Below are 18,333 nucleotides of genomic sequence, written 5' to 3' on the forward strand. Positions count from 1 at the left end.
CAGATCGTTCTCCGTGTTATGCCAGACCGGCATAATACAACGGTTTTCCCCATGCCACTACCCCGGTACGACCCTATCTGTTTAGACTTCTCCACCTGGGCTCTGCCCCGTTACAACCCTATCTGTTTGCACTTCTCCTGCTAGCCCCTCTACCCGGGAATGGCCCTATCTGTTTAGACTTCTCCACCTGGCCTATGCCCCAGTGACCACCATAGTCTTCTGTCCCCGACCCTGAGATTCCTGCTTTCTTCCCTGATTGTTTCCTGTGATGCGTTCTGCCTTAATAAAGCTTTGCTCTTCACTCACTATTCTGTCTCCGCTGTATTGCGTCTGGTTCCTTACCACCACCCGCGACATTCAGTGCTGTGGTTTTAATTTGTTTGCAAAATGACAAGAATCGCACTTTACTCGGGGAAAAAAAAGTCTGACTGGATGCAAAAAGTCCTCAGCCGAGCATATTTATATTTCCTCGAGGGCCACATAGTGGACACAGAAAGTGGTACTAAATCTGAACTGTCAATTTCCGCACCACATATCTCACTCTTACCCCTATTGTCTGAAGGTCACAGAAATTGAGTGAGAAAATGCAAAGATGCTGAAACATAAAACTAAAGAGTTTAAATGGACAAGTTAAACTACAGTGTGGTAATAAGGTTTACATGTTTATGAGGAAACTGCTTTGTGTGAGAAAATGCCATGAAGGGGACAGAAAACATGATAATGATGTGTACCGTAATGTGTATTGTAATTCTTTGTAATAATAGATTTTATAAAATAGGTATTGAAAAAAGTAGACAAAAACTTCTAAACAGCAGAAAACAAACTAATCTTTCACTTTTAACCAAACGAGACATGTGGGTATATTATAATTTTAGTCATTATCATTAAAATGACCAATACTAATTGAAATTAATAGTTTATAATTGGTTATATTTGGTAGGCGGGTGCAGCAGTAAAACAGGCGCTGCACCGGACCGTCTTGGTGAATTTACTGGTCGGTCTACGTTCCAACCCTCACCAATGGTCACGAACTCTGGGTCAAGACCAAAAGAACGAGGTCTCAGATACAAGTGGCAAAAATGAGATTCTTCTGTAGGATGGCCGGGCTCAGCCTTAGAGATAGGGTAAGGAGATGAGTTTCCTCTGTAGGACTCTTAGAGATAGAGTAAGGAGATGAGTTTCCTCTGTAGGACTCAGCCTTAGAGATAGAGTTTCAAGTTTTTTATTTGTTAGAGAGGGACAATTACATTGATGAACACTTTAAATTTAAAATGTAAATGCACCCAATTACAGCCGCAAGGCTGGTTTCTCATTGTCTGTCCCCCTGCCAGAATGTACAGGCTGAGTGTCCTAGAGGAAAAGGTCATGCCAAAGTGCAGTAGTAATAAACTACAATTAATGATAGTCTATAGCTGACAATACACAACAGTTCCATAATACAAAGTTAACAATGGATAAAAAATAATTGCAAATATATATATATATAAAAGAAACAAAAGAAAATATCACAGCGTAAGGAAGATATTTCACATTCATCATATTGCACACAGATATATTGCACATAAGGGCATTAATTAATTTGCACATTTAAGGTTTAATTCATTCATATAATATTAATACATCACATATCCATGACACTGCTAATACTGCTAACCCAGGTTAAACTATCTATGTGCACAAGTTTGGGTGGACAACAGCCATCCCTTCAGGGTTCATAAGTAATTAATAAATGCCCTCAATTTACTAGTTAACCTGAAAGGTACTTGTTTTGATTGTGTTTTAACGCAATATTTTGTTCTTCCCACGATTTAATAAACATTTATTAACAATTATATACGTAATTTAATAAATTCTGACCATAAAATGTGCTTTGTATTTATACAGTTTATTATATGTAATTTTCTGGGAAGGTTATTTGCTGTAGTTTGAGTGTCAGAGAAATAGCTACCTTTACAACATGACACCTGTTGAATATTTAATAGGCCCAGTGTCTGTGTTGTTTTTCTGAACGAAACCCAGCAACACTTTAGATCAATCTGCTGAAAGTGTCCCTGAAGGCAGCACATTGGAGTTTATGTTATATCTGTAAAAAACAGATGTCATCAACACACAGTGGGACAGACCTCCCTGTCAGCTGCTTAACTCTCACAAACAACAACTCTTGTTCAAATGTCAGCTTGCTGTGACCTCATTGGCTGTCTGCAGTAACGTCCCGTACTGATCACTCAGTGGAACACATCAATGTAATTCTTTGGTTTTTCTCCATGAATGCACCATGAATGCACCATGAATGCACCATGAATTCCCCATGAACACTCCATGAACGCACCGTGGACGCACCGTGAACGCTCCATTTTACGCACCGTGAACGCTCCATTTTACGCACCGTGAACGCACCGTGGACGCTCCATTTTATGCACCGTGAACACACCGTGAACGCTTCATTTTACGCACCGTGAACGCACCGTGGACGCATCGTGAACGCTCCGTGTAATGCTCCGTGGACGCACCGTGGACGCACCGTGAACGCTCCGTGAACGCACCGTGAACGCACCGTGAACGCTCCGTGTAATGCACCGTGAACGCACCGTGAACGCACCGTGAACGCACCGTGGACGCACCGTGGACGCACCGTGAACGCACCGTGAACGCACCGTGAACGCACCGTGAACACACCGTGAACGCACCGTGAACGCTCCGTGAACGCACCGTGAACGCACCGTGAACGCTCCGTGAACGCACCGTGAACGCACCGTGAACGCTCCGTGTAATGCACCGTGGACGCACCGTGGACGCACCGTGAACGCACCGTGAACACACCGTGGACGCACCGTGAACGCTCCGTGTAATGCTCCGTGAACGCACCGTGAACGCTCCGTGTAATGCTCCGTGTAATGCTCCGTGAACGCACCGTGAACGCTCCGTGTAATGCTCCGTGTAATGCTCCGTGAACGCACCGTGAACGCTCCGTGTAATGCTCCGTGTAATGCTCCGTGAACGCACCGTGAACGCACCGTGAACGCACCGTGAACGCTCCGTGTAATGCTCCGTGTAATGCTCCGTGAACGCACCGTGAACGCACCGTGAACGCACCATGAACACATCGTGGACGCACCGTGGACGCTCCATTTTACGCACCGTGAACACACCGTGAACGCTCCATTTTACGCATCGTGAACGCACCGTGAACGCTCCATTTTACGCACCGTGGACGCACCGTGAACGCTCCATTTTACGCACCGTGAACGCACCATGAACGCTCCGTGTAATGCTCCGTGAACGCACCGTGAACGCATCGTGAACGCATCGTGGACGCACCGTGAACGCACCGTGGACGCTCCATTTTACGCACCGTGAACGCACCGTGAACGCTCCATTTTACGCACCGTGGATGCACCGTGGACGCATCGTGAACACTCCGTGTAATGCTCCGTGGACGCACCGTGGACGCACCGTGGACGCACCGTGAACGCACCGTGAACGCACCGTGAACGCACCGTGGACGCACCGTGAACGCTCCGTGTAATGCTCCGTGAACGCACCGTGAACGCACCGTGAACGCACCGTGAACACATCGTGGACGCACCGTGGACGCTCCATTTTACGCACCGTGAACACACCGTGAACGCTCCATTTTACGCATCGTGAACGCACCGTGAACGCTCCATTTTACGCACCGTGGACGCACCGTGAACGCTCCATTTTACGCACCGTGAACGCACCATGAACGCTCCGTGTAATGCTCCGTGAACGCACCGTGAACGCATCGTGAACGCATCGTGGACGCACCGTGAACGCACCGTGGACGCTCCATTTTACGCACCGTGGACGCACCGTGGACGCACCGTGAACGCTCCGTGTAATGCTCCGTGAACGCACCGTGAACGCACCGTGAACACATCGTGGACGCACCGTGGACGCTCCATTTTACGCACCGTGAACACACCGTGAACGCTCCATTTTACGCATCGTGAACGCACCGTGAACGCTCCATTTTACGCACCGTGGACGCACCGTGAACGCTCCCTTTTACGCACCGTGAACGCACCATGAACGCTCCGTGTAATGCTCCGTGAACGCACCGTGAACGCATCGTGAACCCATCGTGGACGCACCGTGAACGCACCGTGGACGCTCCATTTTACGCACCGTGAACGCACCGTGAACGCTCCATTTTACGCACCGTGGATGCACCGTGGACGCATCGTGAACACTCCGTGTAATGCTCCGTGGACGCACCGTGAACGCTCCGTGTAATGCACCGTGAACGCACCGTGAACGCTCCGTGGACGCACCGTGGACGCACCGTGAACGCTCCGTGAACGCACCGTGAACGCACCGTGTAATGCTCCGTGAACGCACCGTGAACGCACCGTGAACACATCGTGGACGCACCGTGGACGCTCCATTTTACGCACCGTGGACGCACCGTGGACGCACCGTGAACGCTCCGTGTAATGCTCCGTGAACGCACCGTGAACGCACCGTGAACACATCGTGGACGCACCGTGGACGCTCCATTTTACGCACCGTGAACACACCGTGAACGCTCCATTTTACGCATCGTGAACGCACCGTGAACGCTCCATTTTACGCACCGTGGACGCACCGTGAACGCTCCATTTTACGCACCGTGAACGCACCATGAACGCTCCGTGTAATGCTCCGTGAACGCACCGTGAACGCATCGTGAACGCATCGTGGACGCACCGTGAACGCACCGTGGACGCTCCATTTTACGCACCGTGAACGCACCGTGAACGCTCCATTTTACGCACCGTGGATGCACCGTGGACGCATCGTGAACACTCCGTGTAATGCTCCGTGGACGCACCGTGAACGCTCCGTGTAATGCACCGTGAACGCACCGTGAACGCTCCGTGGACGCACCGTGGACGCACCGTGAACGCTCCGTGAACGCACCGTGAACGCACCGTGTAATGCTCCGTGAACGCACCGTGAACGCACCGTGGACGCACCGTGAACGCACCGTGAACGCACCGTAAACGCACCGTGGACGCACCGTGAACGCTCCGTGAACGCACCGTGGACGCACCGTGAACGCTCCGTGTAATGCTCCGTGAACGCACCGTGAACGCACCGTGGACGCACCGTGAACGCCCCGTGAACGCTCCGTGTAATGCTCCGTGAACGCACCGTGGACGCACCGTGAACGCACCGTGGACGCACCGTGAACGCACCGTGGACGCACCGTGAACGCACCGTGGACGCATCGTTAATGCTCCGTGTAATGCTCCGTATGAATGCTCCGTGAACGCTCCATGAATGCACTATGTGCTGATGTTGCATTGCTCTCTGAACGCCAGAGGGCGTACAGAGGAAGTGAAGGATCAAAAAGAGAGATATGCCCAGAGACTCCTCTATATATTTGTCACAGTCACGTCTGAAACGCTGCGTGAACAAAGATACAAGGATTCAAACTTAGTCGCCAGAAAGATATCTATTTGGTCGAGCACCTCAAAATGTTTATACCATGTTGGAGTACAGCTGGAGTTATGCAGTTCTCTGAGAGAGATATATAGAGAGAGAGATAGGAGCCGGTTATTAATTGATTTGAGAGGTGCATTATATATATGCATATATATATCAAATCAATTAATAACCGGCTTTGGATAAGTGCAGGTAACTGAGCCTGCGTCAGAAAGACGTCATCACGCAACAGACGGACACCCCGCCCCCCTCTGCGACCTTGGGAAACACCTCACGTCATTTACTTAAAGACGTGACAAGTGACGTCATAGCAGAGTGATACGATGTTAATCCACGTCTGCTTCCGCCATCAAACGCTCTCCACAGTTCTATGTGCTGCTGTATGACGTCACCCTCTGCGCGGATCAATATCTGACGTATATGAAGACATATATATACACACATGTGAAGACATTATATATATTCATATATAACAGAATAACGCAGCGCCCGCCTCTCAGCTGCGGGCCTGAGCCTCCGTGTCCCCGTGCCCTCCATCTGCTTCACCCTCATCATCATCACCAATCACACCACCATCCTCCTCCTCTTCATCACCCATCACGCCATCCTCCTCCTCTTCCTCTTACCTTCTCCTGCGCGCGGTTCAGTCTTTTCTGCACGTTCTTTGCGAAGATTCCCGTTTTGATTTCCGCCATGATGACTGCAGAGAGAGAGGCGGATTACCGGAGAGAGAGACGTGACGGGAGGGGGAGGGGTGTGTGAGAGAGAGAGAGAGAGAGAGAGAGAGAGAGAGAGAGAGAGAGAGAGAGAGAGAGAGAGAGAGAGAGTGTGTGTGTGTGTGTGTGTGTGCATGTGTTTTAAGTGGGCGGGTTTTAAAGCAACAACCAGTCAGCTGATTGGATCGTTCCAGTCCAAACCTCCTGGTTTCTTTGGTTTGAATAACAGGATAGTTATAAATAAATACAGAGACTCTCTTTACATGTAAATATATTAAGTATGAATAATACACAGGCTATAGAGGTCACATGACATCTATTGTCCTTCTGGTCACATGACATCTATTGTCCTTCTGGTCACATGACATCTATTGTCCTTTTGGTCACATGCCATCTATTGTACTTCTGGTCACATGACATCTATTGTCCTTCTGGTCACATGCCATCTATTGTACTTCTGGTCACATGACATCTATTGTCCTTCTGGTCACATGACATCTATTGTCCTTCTGGTCACATGACATCTATTGTCCTTTTGGTCACATGCCATCTATTGTACTTCTGGTCACATGACATCTATTGTCCTTCTGGTCACATGCCATCTATTGTACTTCTGGTCACATGACATCTATTGTCCTTCTGGTCACATGCCATCTATTGTACTTCTGGTCACATGACATCTATTGTACTTCTGGTCACATGACATCTATTGTCCTTCTGGTCACATGACATCTATTGTACTTCTAGTCACATGACATATATTGTACTTCTGGTCATGTGACGTCTATTGTCCTTCTGGTCACATGACATCTATTGTCCTTGAAGACACCATGAAGACACTGCAGTACTGACATGAAGACACTGCAGTACTGACATGAAGACACTGCAGCACCGACATGCAGATACCGCAGTACTGACATGAAGACACTGCAGCACCGACATGAAGACACTGCAGTACTGACATGAAGACACCGCAGTACCGACATGAAGACACTGCAGTACTGACATGAAGACACTGCAGCACTGACATGAAGACACTGCAGTACTGACATGAAGACACAGCAGTACTGACATGAAGACACTGCAGCACCGACATGAAGACACTGCAGTACTGACATGAAGACACCGCAGTACCGACATGAAGACACTGCAGTACTGACATGAAGACACTGCAGCACTGACATGAAGACACTGCAGTACTGACATGAAGACACAGCAGTACTGACATGAAGACACTGCAGTACTGACATGAAGACACAGCAGTACTGACATGAAGACACAGCAGCACCGACATGAAGACACTGCAGTACCGACATGAAGACACAGCAGTACTGACATGAAGAGACAGCAGTACTGACATGAAGACACTGCAGCACTGACATGAAGACACTGCAGTACTGACATGAAGACACTGCAGCACTGACATGAAGACACAGCAGTACTGACATGAAGACACTGCAGTACTGACATGAAGACACTGCAGCACCGACATGCAGATACCGCAGTACTGACATGAAGACACTGCAGCACCGACATGAAGACACTGCAGTACTGACATAAAGACACTGCAGTACTGACATGAAGACACTGCAGTACTGACATGAAGACACAGCAGTACTGACATGAAGACACAGCAGCACCGACATGAAGACACTGCAGTACCGACATGAAGACACAGCAGTACTGACATGAAGACACAGCAGTACTGACATGAAGACACTGCAGCACTGACATGAAGACACTGCAGTACTGACATGAAGACACTGCAGCACTGACATGAAGACACAGCAGTACTGACATGAAGACACTGCAGTACTGACATGAAGACACTGCAGCACCGACATGCAGATACCGCAGTACTGACATGAAGACACCACAGTACCGACATGCAGATACCACAGTACTGACATGAAGACACAGCAGTACTGACATGAAGACACTGTAGCACCGACATGAAGACACTGCAGTACTGACATGAAGACACAGCAGTACTGACATGAAGACACAGCAGCACCGACATGAAGACACTGCAGTACTGATATGAAGACACAGCAGTACTGACATGAAGACACAGCAGCACCGACATGAAGACACTGCAGTACTGACATGAAGACACTGCAGTACTGACATGAAGACACTGCAGCACCGACATGAAGACACTGCAGCACCGACAAACATCCCACTGGGTCGAGAGAGAGCCACCGTAGTTCTTAACATGCTCGGCACAACGGAGAAGTTACTGTTGGTTGCAATCTGCAACCTCACCGCTAGATGGCGACATATCTGCACACGAGGCCTAGTCGAATATTTGTAGGTCAAAGTTATAGTTTTAAAAGTGGTTAACATACAGAAAACAAAGATCTGAGCGTGTGTATGTGTTTATATCAATAAATACATATTTATAGTATCTTCTAATCATATAATTGCAATTTTGGGTTATCAGGACAACCAGTTAGTGTCTTATGTTTCTGGGTCAGATAGGAAGAGGACGTGACTCAGTTGAGGATACTGTAACACCTGTCTTCCAACAGCAGAGGGCATGCGGATGTCACAGTGTGTGTGTGTGTGTGTGTGTGTGTGTGTGTGTGTGCGTCAGACGTCTGTTCTGAGCTTCTCCATCTGCTGTATGCAGGACTATAACAACAAACTCCTTTAAAAATGTATTTTACACCAACAGGGTTTCTCCTCCACGTGAGGTGATGATGATTCTGTGCTGAGTCACCAGAATGTGTGTGTGTGTGTGTGTGTGTGTGTGTGTGTGTGTGTGTGTGTGTGTGGTATGAATGAATCAGGGACACTCTCTCTTCCTACTCTTCTCTCCTTCCTCCTCCTCTTCTGTCGTGACGTTCATTCAGGAGGAAACACCACAACGAGTCCTGAGATATTCTGAGAGACTTTACTCCCAGTGTGTGTGTGTGTGTGTGTGTGTGTGTGTGTGTGTGTGTGTGTGTGTGTGTGTGTGTGTGTGTTTGTGTGTGTGTGAATCACAGGGAATACCTCTGTGGATGTGGGAGGGATTAAACAGAGAGGTATAATTACAGTAACAGAGCAGAGAGGGAGAGTAGAGTGACCCTGCACACGGTGTTCATTCAGCTCAGACCACCGAACCATCAGGACCAGAACCATCAGGATACACCCTAGATATTCAAAGACCAGTCTGAGGACCAGAACACCAGTCTACTGCTCCACTGTGAACTCTGCTGAACTCTTCGTGTTTCTGTTGCATCTCCTCACTCACCTCAAACACCAGAAAGACTCTCAGTCTGAGGTCTTGAATCGAAGGGATCGAACTGTTCACCAGCTGTTTCCAGTTTCTGAATCTAGACGGCTATCTCTCGCTCAGAGACTGACCTACAAACTGCATTGACATTGTCTCTACTGTGAGACTGTTGGAGCATCATGTCCTCTCCGTTTTCTGTGTTCTTCTTCATGGCTGTCGGTCTTCTCGTCGACGCCTCTCCAACAGTCTCTCCTGCTCCGGAGGTGGATGTGGCATCTCGGCTTCAGGAGGGGGCGCCGTCTTCAGACTGTCCGTCCTGCTCTCTGCTTCAGATGAGGAAGAACTCGTCTTCTTCAGGAGGACAGAGCGACATGGTGGAGGCTGTGAAGCGTCACATTCTCAATATGCTGCACCTGAGCACTCGACCCAACCTGACGCAGCCAGTCCCTCGTGCAGCGTTGCTCAATGCCATCAAGAAGCTGCATGTTGGCCGTGTGGCTGAAGACGGCAGCGTGGAGATCCAGGAAGAGGGCCGGGGCCCCTGGGGGCCAACACCCGAACCACCATCTGAAATGATCACCTTTGCAGAGCCAGGTCAGTCTAACAACCATCAAAAATGTCAAGTTTTAGTTTTAACAGCTAGGAGTTAGCGCAGCTTTTCGGTCACTGCTTCTAAATGCTAAGGATGGCTTGTGCTGAGGTCAAATTCCATATATGTATGCTAAGTATGTGGCGATTAAAATAAGTTAAAGTTATGACTTTTTTACAGTTACATGTAGAGCATTACAGAGTGCATTTTGGCAGCCTGGAATTTTTTTTTTATTGTTTTCAATGCATTGCTGAGGGATCTTTTCTGCCCTTTGCACTTAGTGTTAGTGTTACAGAGTTACACTTTCAGAGTTACAGAGTTACACTTACAGAGTTACACTTTCAGATCCTCACCCTCACATACAGAGCACTACACGGTCAGACCCCTTCCTATGTGACTGAACTACTTCACCCTCACTTCAACCTCAGGTCCAACCTCAGGTCCAACCAATTAAACCTCCTGTCTGTCCCACTCACTCGCCTAAAGACCCGTGGTGGCGAGTCTTTGAGGCAGTAGCCAATAGGCTTTGGAATGCTCTGCCTGCACAAATACGGTTTGCTGTTTCGGTGCTGTCTTTTAAAAAACAACTTAAGAAACACCTGAAATGACCAGCTTTTTATCTGTTTTTATCTATTTATATTTCACTACTTGTTTTATTGTGTTTTTTACTGCATCTTTTAATGTGTTTTAACTGTACAGCACTTTGTACCTCTTTTGTCTGCGAAATGTGCTTCATAAATACAAATATTATTATTATTATTATTATTTTTATTATAATATTGTAATTGCTTGCCTGGGGACATAATGCTAGATCTATGGACGATTTATATATGAACGGCATTGCTTCATGAAGTATATTAGTTATTCAAAATCCTGGAGACAGTTCTTACTTTTCAGGCCAAATACATTTTTGTTAAATATAAATACCAAATTACGAGATCATCTGCATGATTGAGAGCTATAATAATTAAAATTCTTGCAGACTGTCATTCTAGTCAGGCTCACATTGAATAAAAACAGTATTGGATCATGAAGTCAACATAAGCCTATGGATCCAGGTTAAGATGGCTGCCATATGGTCCATCTATAAATGGCAATTTATTATTGTACATATAAACCTCCCAATGTTCACCATTAAGCAATCTGATTGGTTGATCAGGAACACAACATTTTATTCCAAATCTGAAAAGAGAAGAAACCAGTATCATGAATGTGAGCTGATTATCTACATACAGCCTAAACAAATAGGATATCTCCTGAGCCAATAGAGTCCGGAGACTCAGACACCACTGAGGTCTGTCAGTCTGTCTGTCTGTCTGTCTGTCTGTCTGTCTGTAACCATAGCCCCTAACCCTAACAACTGAGGTCTGTCTGTCTGTCTGTCTGTCTGTCTGTCTGTAACCATAGCCCCTAACCCTAACAACTGAGGTCTGTCTGTCTGTCTGTCTGTCTGTCTGTCTGTCTGTATGTCTGTCTGTCTGTAACCATAGCCCCTAACCCTAACAACTGAGGTCTGTCTGTCTGCCTGTCTGTCTGTCTGTCTGTATGTCTGTCTGTCTGTAACCATAGCCCCTAACCCTAACAACTGAGGTCTGTCTGTCTGCCTGTCTGTCTGTCTGTCTGTATGTCTGTCTGTCTGTAACCATAGCCCCTAACCCTAACAACTGAGGTCTGTCTGTCTGCCTGTCTGTCTGTCTGTCTGTCTGTCTGTAACCATAGCCCCTAACCCTAACAACTGAGGTCTGTCTGTCTGTCTGTCTGTAACCATAGCCCCTAACCCTAACAACTGAGGTCTGTCTGTCTGTCTGTCTGTAACCATAGCCCCTAACCCTAACAACTGAGGTCTGTCTGTCTGTCTGTCTGTAACCATAGCCCCTAACCCTAACAACTGAGGTCTGTCTGTCTGTCTGTCTGTAACCATAGCCCCTAACCCTAACCCTTACAAAGGGTCTGAGTGAGCGACTCGACCAGTTAAACAATGTAGACCGCTGAGTGTTGATCATTCAGGTGAATAATCACAAGTTGTGAACTCTAACTGAATGTTGAACAAATTATCTAGTTCTAAAATGAGTCTTTTTGAAATCCACTCATTAAAGTTGTTGATGATCACAAACGCTTGTGAAGTTTTGTGTTCATGAACCAGCCTGTGACCAATCAAATTGTCCCGTTTCTTGTTTGCTTACATAAATGTACAGAATGTCTTTGTGCTATAAATAGTCTTCTCTTTGAGAGGAATCTTTAATTAAAAATGTCCCTCAAATGCCGCTCGAAATTAGAGGACAGTAACGAGTGTGGGGTGTTGGGGGGGGGGGGGGCATACCAAGTGGTCTCAGGCCGTAAATAATCTCTCCATTCAGACTAATCTAGGCCTCAGTAATTATGTTGCAGCAGGAAACAAAAAGAGAGAAAGAGAGAGAGAGAGAGAGAGAGAGAGAAAGAGAGAGAGAGAGTCTCTGCTCATATTGAGTATATTTAGAGGTGGCTCCATTCATGCATTTATTGTCAATGACATTTTCTTTGTGCATTCATTGAAATGACAGGAGGACAGAAGGTGGTTCAGTTCCTTTTGCCAATCGTTCACTTTCGAAAAAACAGCTGGTTCAAATCATTTTATTTACGTCTTCGTTCAAACTTTTGGGTTTTTGGTTTAGATCGAAGCTTCTCAGTGAGTACAAAAGCACGTGCTGTTGTTTTTCTGATGTCTGAAGGTTTTCTTTTATTCATGTGTATTTACAAATGAAAGAGAAAACAGGTTTATCAGCAGACAGGAAGAAGAAAACTGTGAGCTTCTTGTTCTCCACCAGCAAGACTATCACCATAATAAATGGTGATCGGACAGTGGAAGGGTCCCCAGTAGAGACCAGTAGAACCCACTACAATCTAGCAGAGACCTTCTGTATATATACATAATGTCAATGTCAATTCCTTCTGATGGATTCGTCAAACTCCTGCTAACATGTTCACTGTGTTCTCTGTGGCAGGAGACTCTCTGGACACGGTGACCTTTGACATTTCGAAGGAGGGCAGCGGCCCGTCGGTGGTGGAACAGGCGAATGTCTGGATCTTCCTGAAGATGTCAATGGCCAACCGAGTGAAAGGCAAAGTGACGCTGCGGCTGCTGCAGCTTCATCGTGAGGATGACGATGAGAAGGAAGTGTGTGTTTCAGAGAAGATGGTGGACACCCGTCGCAGCGGCTGGCACACCCTTGCGCTCTCCCGCAGTGTTCAGACTCTGCTGGACGGCAGCAGCAGCTCGCTCCGCCTGCGGGTCTCCTGCCCACTGTGCCCCGGGGCCGGAGCCTCGCCGGTCCTCGTGCCGGGCGGGAGGGACCAGTCTCACCGGCCGTTTCTCATGGTGGCTCTGCGAGCTGAAGAGGAAGCGGCTCAGCGACGAGTCAAGCGAGGTCTGGAGTGTGACGGGAAAATACGCGTCTGCTGCAAACGACAGTTTTACGTGAATTTCAAAGATATTGGCTGGAATGACTGGATTATCGCTCCATCTGGTTACCATGCCAACTACTGCGAGGGCGACTGTCCAAACCACATGGCGAGCTTCAGCGGCTCATCGCTGTCCTTCCATTCCACCGTCATCAATCATTACCGTATGAGGGGCTACAGTCCGTTTCAGAACATGAGGTCGTGCTGCGTACCCACGAGGCTGCGAGCCATGTCCATGCTGTACTACAACGAAGAGCAGAAGATCATCAAGAAGGACATCCAGGACATGATCGTGGACGAGTGCGGCTGCTCGTAAACACTCACCGAGACGGTAGAAACACTTCCTGCTTCCTGCAGGAACAATATCAGTCCAGTACTTTCCCAGTAAAGATAAAGTATTTATGTTTAGTGACAAACCATTGTTTTTCTTGTTGGGAGAGACTCTTTTCCACATTGGAACGACCTGATACTATGCAACAGTTTGTTTATTGTTTTCTATTCTTAGGTTCAGCCTGTGTAAATATTTCTGATGCTGTTCAGATACTTGAAAGGAATGTGTTCAACTGGCTGCTGGAGCCAAACATTCTGATTACTTTATTATTGTATGAGTTGAATGTTGATTGTTCCTCACATTCCTAGTAGATATTTAGATTCAGAAGGAAGCCAAAGACACTGATGATGAAAGATTGGTTCACTGAGGTATACATGAGACCTTGTGTCAGTTAACGAGCAGTGAGTAAAGTAACTAGACTGTCCGTTAACGAGCTGTGAGTAAATGAAATAGACTATGTGTCAGTTAACGAGCTGTGAGTATAGTAACTAGACTGTCCGTTAACGAGCTGTGAGTAAATTAACTAGGCTATGTGTCAGTTAACAAGCTGAGTAAATGAAATAGACTGTGTGTCAGTTAACAAGCTGTGAGTAAATGAAATAGACTATGTCAGTTAACGAGCTGTGAGTAAATGAAATAGACTATGTGTTCGTATTATTAGTATACATTATTTGATGAACAGAAGCCCACTGTAAATGCTTTCATCAGTCTTTGACCGTTGCTTCTTTGTGAAAAGAAAAAAGTGATGCTATTGCCAACTTAATCTAATTTATTTGCATTTTGTGCCTTTTTTAGCCTCATCATTAAAAAAATGATGTCTATCAACATTCAATCATCATCACAGTCTCTTTATTTTGTGAACACCTGATCAGTTTTCTTACTGAGCACATTGATGCTCCTCAGGATGGACTACATTCAGCTTCACTAGAGCTATTATAGACTTAACTGTTCGAGATGTATTTACTTCCGCAGTCTGTCTGAGATGTTAGGATCAGTAGTGGAGTTAAATATGAACATTACATTTTGGCTGAAGTATGTGTGTTTTAGCGTTAAAATGCTATTGACCAAAGCCCTTCTTAAAAAAAAAATCCCACATGACTCGACAGTTTTTGCACAATGATGACTCATATCTTAATCCATAGTCAGTGATACCTACAGTAACTCAGATGAAGAAAGATTTGAAAAAGCTAGGCAATGTCCTGCTGTGGATACCACGTTTATTTGTATCCAACAGTCACATCAAACACAAACAGATCGATATTCTAAATTACACTTAATACAGATATTAAAATGTTACGTAGACTGAGAACTGAAGCTGCTTTATTGTTCTCATCAAAGCCACTTGAATCTATTGACAAATAGCTAACGTTAGTATTATCATTCACATCATAAATAACTTTATTATAGGTGACCATCGGCAAATTAAATCTGTATTTAATTAGTATATAATTAGTAATAACGAAGAGGCCGAGTAGGGGAGACTCACCAGTGGACGCAGTGGCCGGCAATGATTCAAAGATCCAGTCGCTTCCAGTTTTGTAGTTTTATTTGCACTATTTTACTGTAGGTCTTCCCCGACCTATACTTCATTGCCAGACACTCTTTCTCAACTGTAGAATACCTTGTCTCTCTGTCTTTAAGCTTGCGACTGAGGAACACAACTGGCTTCATATCCCCGTCCACTTCCTGCAAAAGCACCTCACCAAGGCCCACTCCTGAGGCGTCTATTTGCAGGGTGAACGACTTGTCAAAGTCAGGACTGTTCAGAACGAAATTGGAGCAGATGGAGCTTTTGAACTCCGTGAAAGCTCGGTCACACTCATTGGTCCAGTGTACTTTGTTGGGTGCTGAGGCTGTTTGTTAGATTGTTCAACACCAGTGAACGCTTTGCACAGTGGGGAATGAACTTCCTGTACCACCTTACTAGGCCAAGGAAACTTTTCACCTTCTTCTTGGTGGTCGGAACAGGGAAGGCCTGAATGGCATCAACCTCCCCCACTTGAGGTTTGATCTCGCCCAAGCCAATCACATAGCCCGAATACTCAACCTCTCTCTGGGCTACTGAACATTTCTTTGGGTTGATTGTCAACCCCGCCGCTTTAATCTGTTGCAGGACTTGTGACCGACGTGACATGTGTTCCACCAGGGCGGTCAACTCACAAGCTTCCGGTGCTAGCGCAACCTGCCAATAGCCTTTACTCAGGTCCAAGGTAGTGATGTACTTTGCTCTCCCAACTCTCTCCACCAGGTCATCAATTCTGGGCATGGGATATGTATCAAAGTGAGACACAGCATTCAGGTACCAGAAGTCAATGGAAAATCTCCGTGTGCCATCCTATTTCGGTACCAACACAATAGGGCAGCACCATTCACTGCTGGGTACTTCAAGTTTACCCAGTTCCAACATCAACTTGATTTATTTCCTTAACTCAAGCAACAACCGCTCAGGAATCCTGTAGCTCCTCTGCCGCCCTGGAGTATCTTTATGTAGCCGAATCTTGTGCTGGACAATGGTGGTGAATCCTGGCGACTCACTGAAGAGCTTTGGGCCCAGAAGAGGTACCACATCTGCCAGCTCAGAGGTGGACAGATGTGACAGATCCACTGGCCTGGACTCCACTGTGCTGGCAAGAAATAACTTTTCAGTCACCTCCTCATCATGGACTGCACGAACAATGGAATTTCAGACATTTCTTTCCTCTTTCTAGCATATAGAGTTCACCCTTTCTCTGGGAAGTAAAGTGACACTTCTCACAAGAACTACAGAACTGCTAAACCTGACTATGCATACCTGGCCACACAAAACGACTGGCAAATCTACGCAAAGTTTTTTGAGTTGCCATATGTCCTGCCCATGGAACTGTGTGCCCAAGATCCAGCACCCTTTGTCTGAACTATTGTGGTAATGCTAAAGCCTCAACATCATCATTGCACGGATAAAGAATCTCCTTTTTTACCACATAAGTAACTTCCTCTAGACAGTTTGGGCGACCATGTTTTACTCCTTCAACCTCAAACCAGAGCTTTAAAGTAGGGTCTTCCTTCTGCAGTGTACCTACATTTGGTGGCAGGTCTACATCTAATGGATGCCCTGGTTTAGAAATATATTCTGTCACTTTTTCTGTTCCCTTACATTTATCTCTCCTCCTTTTTGCTTTAGACTTAGACGGCCTCACTTTACTTGTCTCCTATTCCACCCCCAAAAATGGCAACTCCTTAAGAACTTAATTTGAACTCTGAGCCCATGTCGTCACCATAACACAAGGTATGACATGAATGACAGCATATGGTAGCTTGGGAGCTAAAGCTACTGGCAAAAGAAAGGTCTGCCTGCCCACTGTCAAATATACATCAGCGGTAGGGTACACATGCTTATCTCCATGAATACAACTTATGCAGGTGTCATCTTCCCTCCACTTGTCCCTTGGCAACAGGCTGGACAGTACCACCGTCTGGAACCCCTGTGTCTAAAAGAGCCATTTCTTTTTGACCATTCACTAGAACTGGTGCCGTATAGGCTGTCTCTTTAACTACCTGTTGTGTCGTTGGCGTAGGGACTAAACAAAAGAGAGATGGCTTTGTTTGGTTTCTAAGTGGACAAGAGTACTGAGTATGTCCGACCACATTACACAGGTAACATCGCATATCCCGTTTAGAAGATCTAAACGGAGTGCTTCTATCAGGGTCTGACTTGCTGGTGTTACTCGATGAAAACTGCCTACTGATCAAAAGACCTCGGCCTTGAACCTGACCAGTGCCCCGCTCACCCCCAGGGCACCTAGAAAGCATCATAGCACAGAGACAGCACTAGTGACAATTACTAATGACCTTCTAGTTGCATTAGATAGGGTACTTGTCTCTGTACTTGTCTTGTTAGACCTTAGTGCAGCATTCGACACCATTGACCATGACATCTTATTACAGAGACTAGACCAGTCGATTGGTATTAAAGTACAGAAACATTGATCCACGCATTTGTTACTTCAAGACTGGATTACTGTAACTCCGTATTATCAGGCTGCCCTGGTAAATCCCTTGGGTCTCTCCATTTGATCCAGAATGCTGTAGCTCGTGTACTAACGAGGACGCGGAAGAGAGATCACATTACTCCTGTACTAGCTGCTCTCCACTGGCTTCCTGTATGATCAAGAATTAGATTTAAAATCCTTCTCCTTACCTACAAAGCCTTAACTGGTGATGCACCATCATATCTTAAGGACCTTATAGTGCCATATTACCCCACGAGAGCATTACGCTCACTGAATGCAGAGTTACTTGTGGTTCCCACAGTGTTAAAAAAGTAGGTTGGGGGCTAGAGCTTTCAGTTATCGGGCTCCTCTTCTGTGGAATCAGCTTCCACTTTCAGTCTGGGGGGCAGACAGTCACCTCATTTAAGAGTAGACTTAAGACTTTCCTCTTTGATGGCGCTTATAGTTAGGGCTGTTTCAGGCTTATAGTTAGGGCTGTTTCAGGCTTATAGTTAGGGCTGGCTCAGGTTTATAGTTAGGACTGTTTCAGGCTTATAGTTAGGGCTGTTTCAGGCTTATAGTTAGGGCTGTTTCAGGCTTATACTTAGGGCTGTTTCAGG

The 18,333-nt window shown here is 46.4% G+C and overlaps 2 protein-coding genes across 2 annotated transcripts in view; one reads left to right on the plus strand and one right to left on the minus strand.

Annotated features, from left to right (window-relative positions):
- Positions 1 to 6,146, minus strand: part of amph (amphiphysin) — a gene marked incomplete at its 5' end in the record, with an annotated part of 36,719 nt that extends 30,573 nt beyond the window's left edge. Inside the window, one exon of the mRNA XM_079216851.1 lies at positions 6,078 to 6,146. Within this exon, the coding sequence (XP_079072977.1) occupies positions 6,078 to 6,146 (69 nt within the window). The remainder of the gene's footprint in view (positions 1 to 6,077) is intronic.
- A 3,420-nt stretch (positions 6,147 to 9,566) lies between these two features.
- Positions 9,567 to 13,730, plus strand: inhbab (inhibin subunit beta Ab; the record flags this gene model as incomplete). Its single annotated transcript, XM_079217186.1, has 2 exons — positions 9,567 to 9,981; positions 12,958 to 13,730. 2 exons carry the CDS (start codon positions 9,567 to 9,569, stop codon positions 13,728 to 13,730), a joined length of 1,188 nt encoding a protein of 395 aa, XP_079073312.1.
- Between the last annotated feature and the right edge of the window lie 4,603 nt (positions 13,731 to 18,333).

This window comes from Taurulus bubalis, assembly GCF_910589615.1.
Source record: "Taurulus bubalis genome assembly, chromosome: 4".
NCBI lineage: Eukaryota > Metazoa > Chordata > Actinopteri > Perciformes > Cottidae > Taurulus > Taurulus bubalis.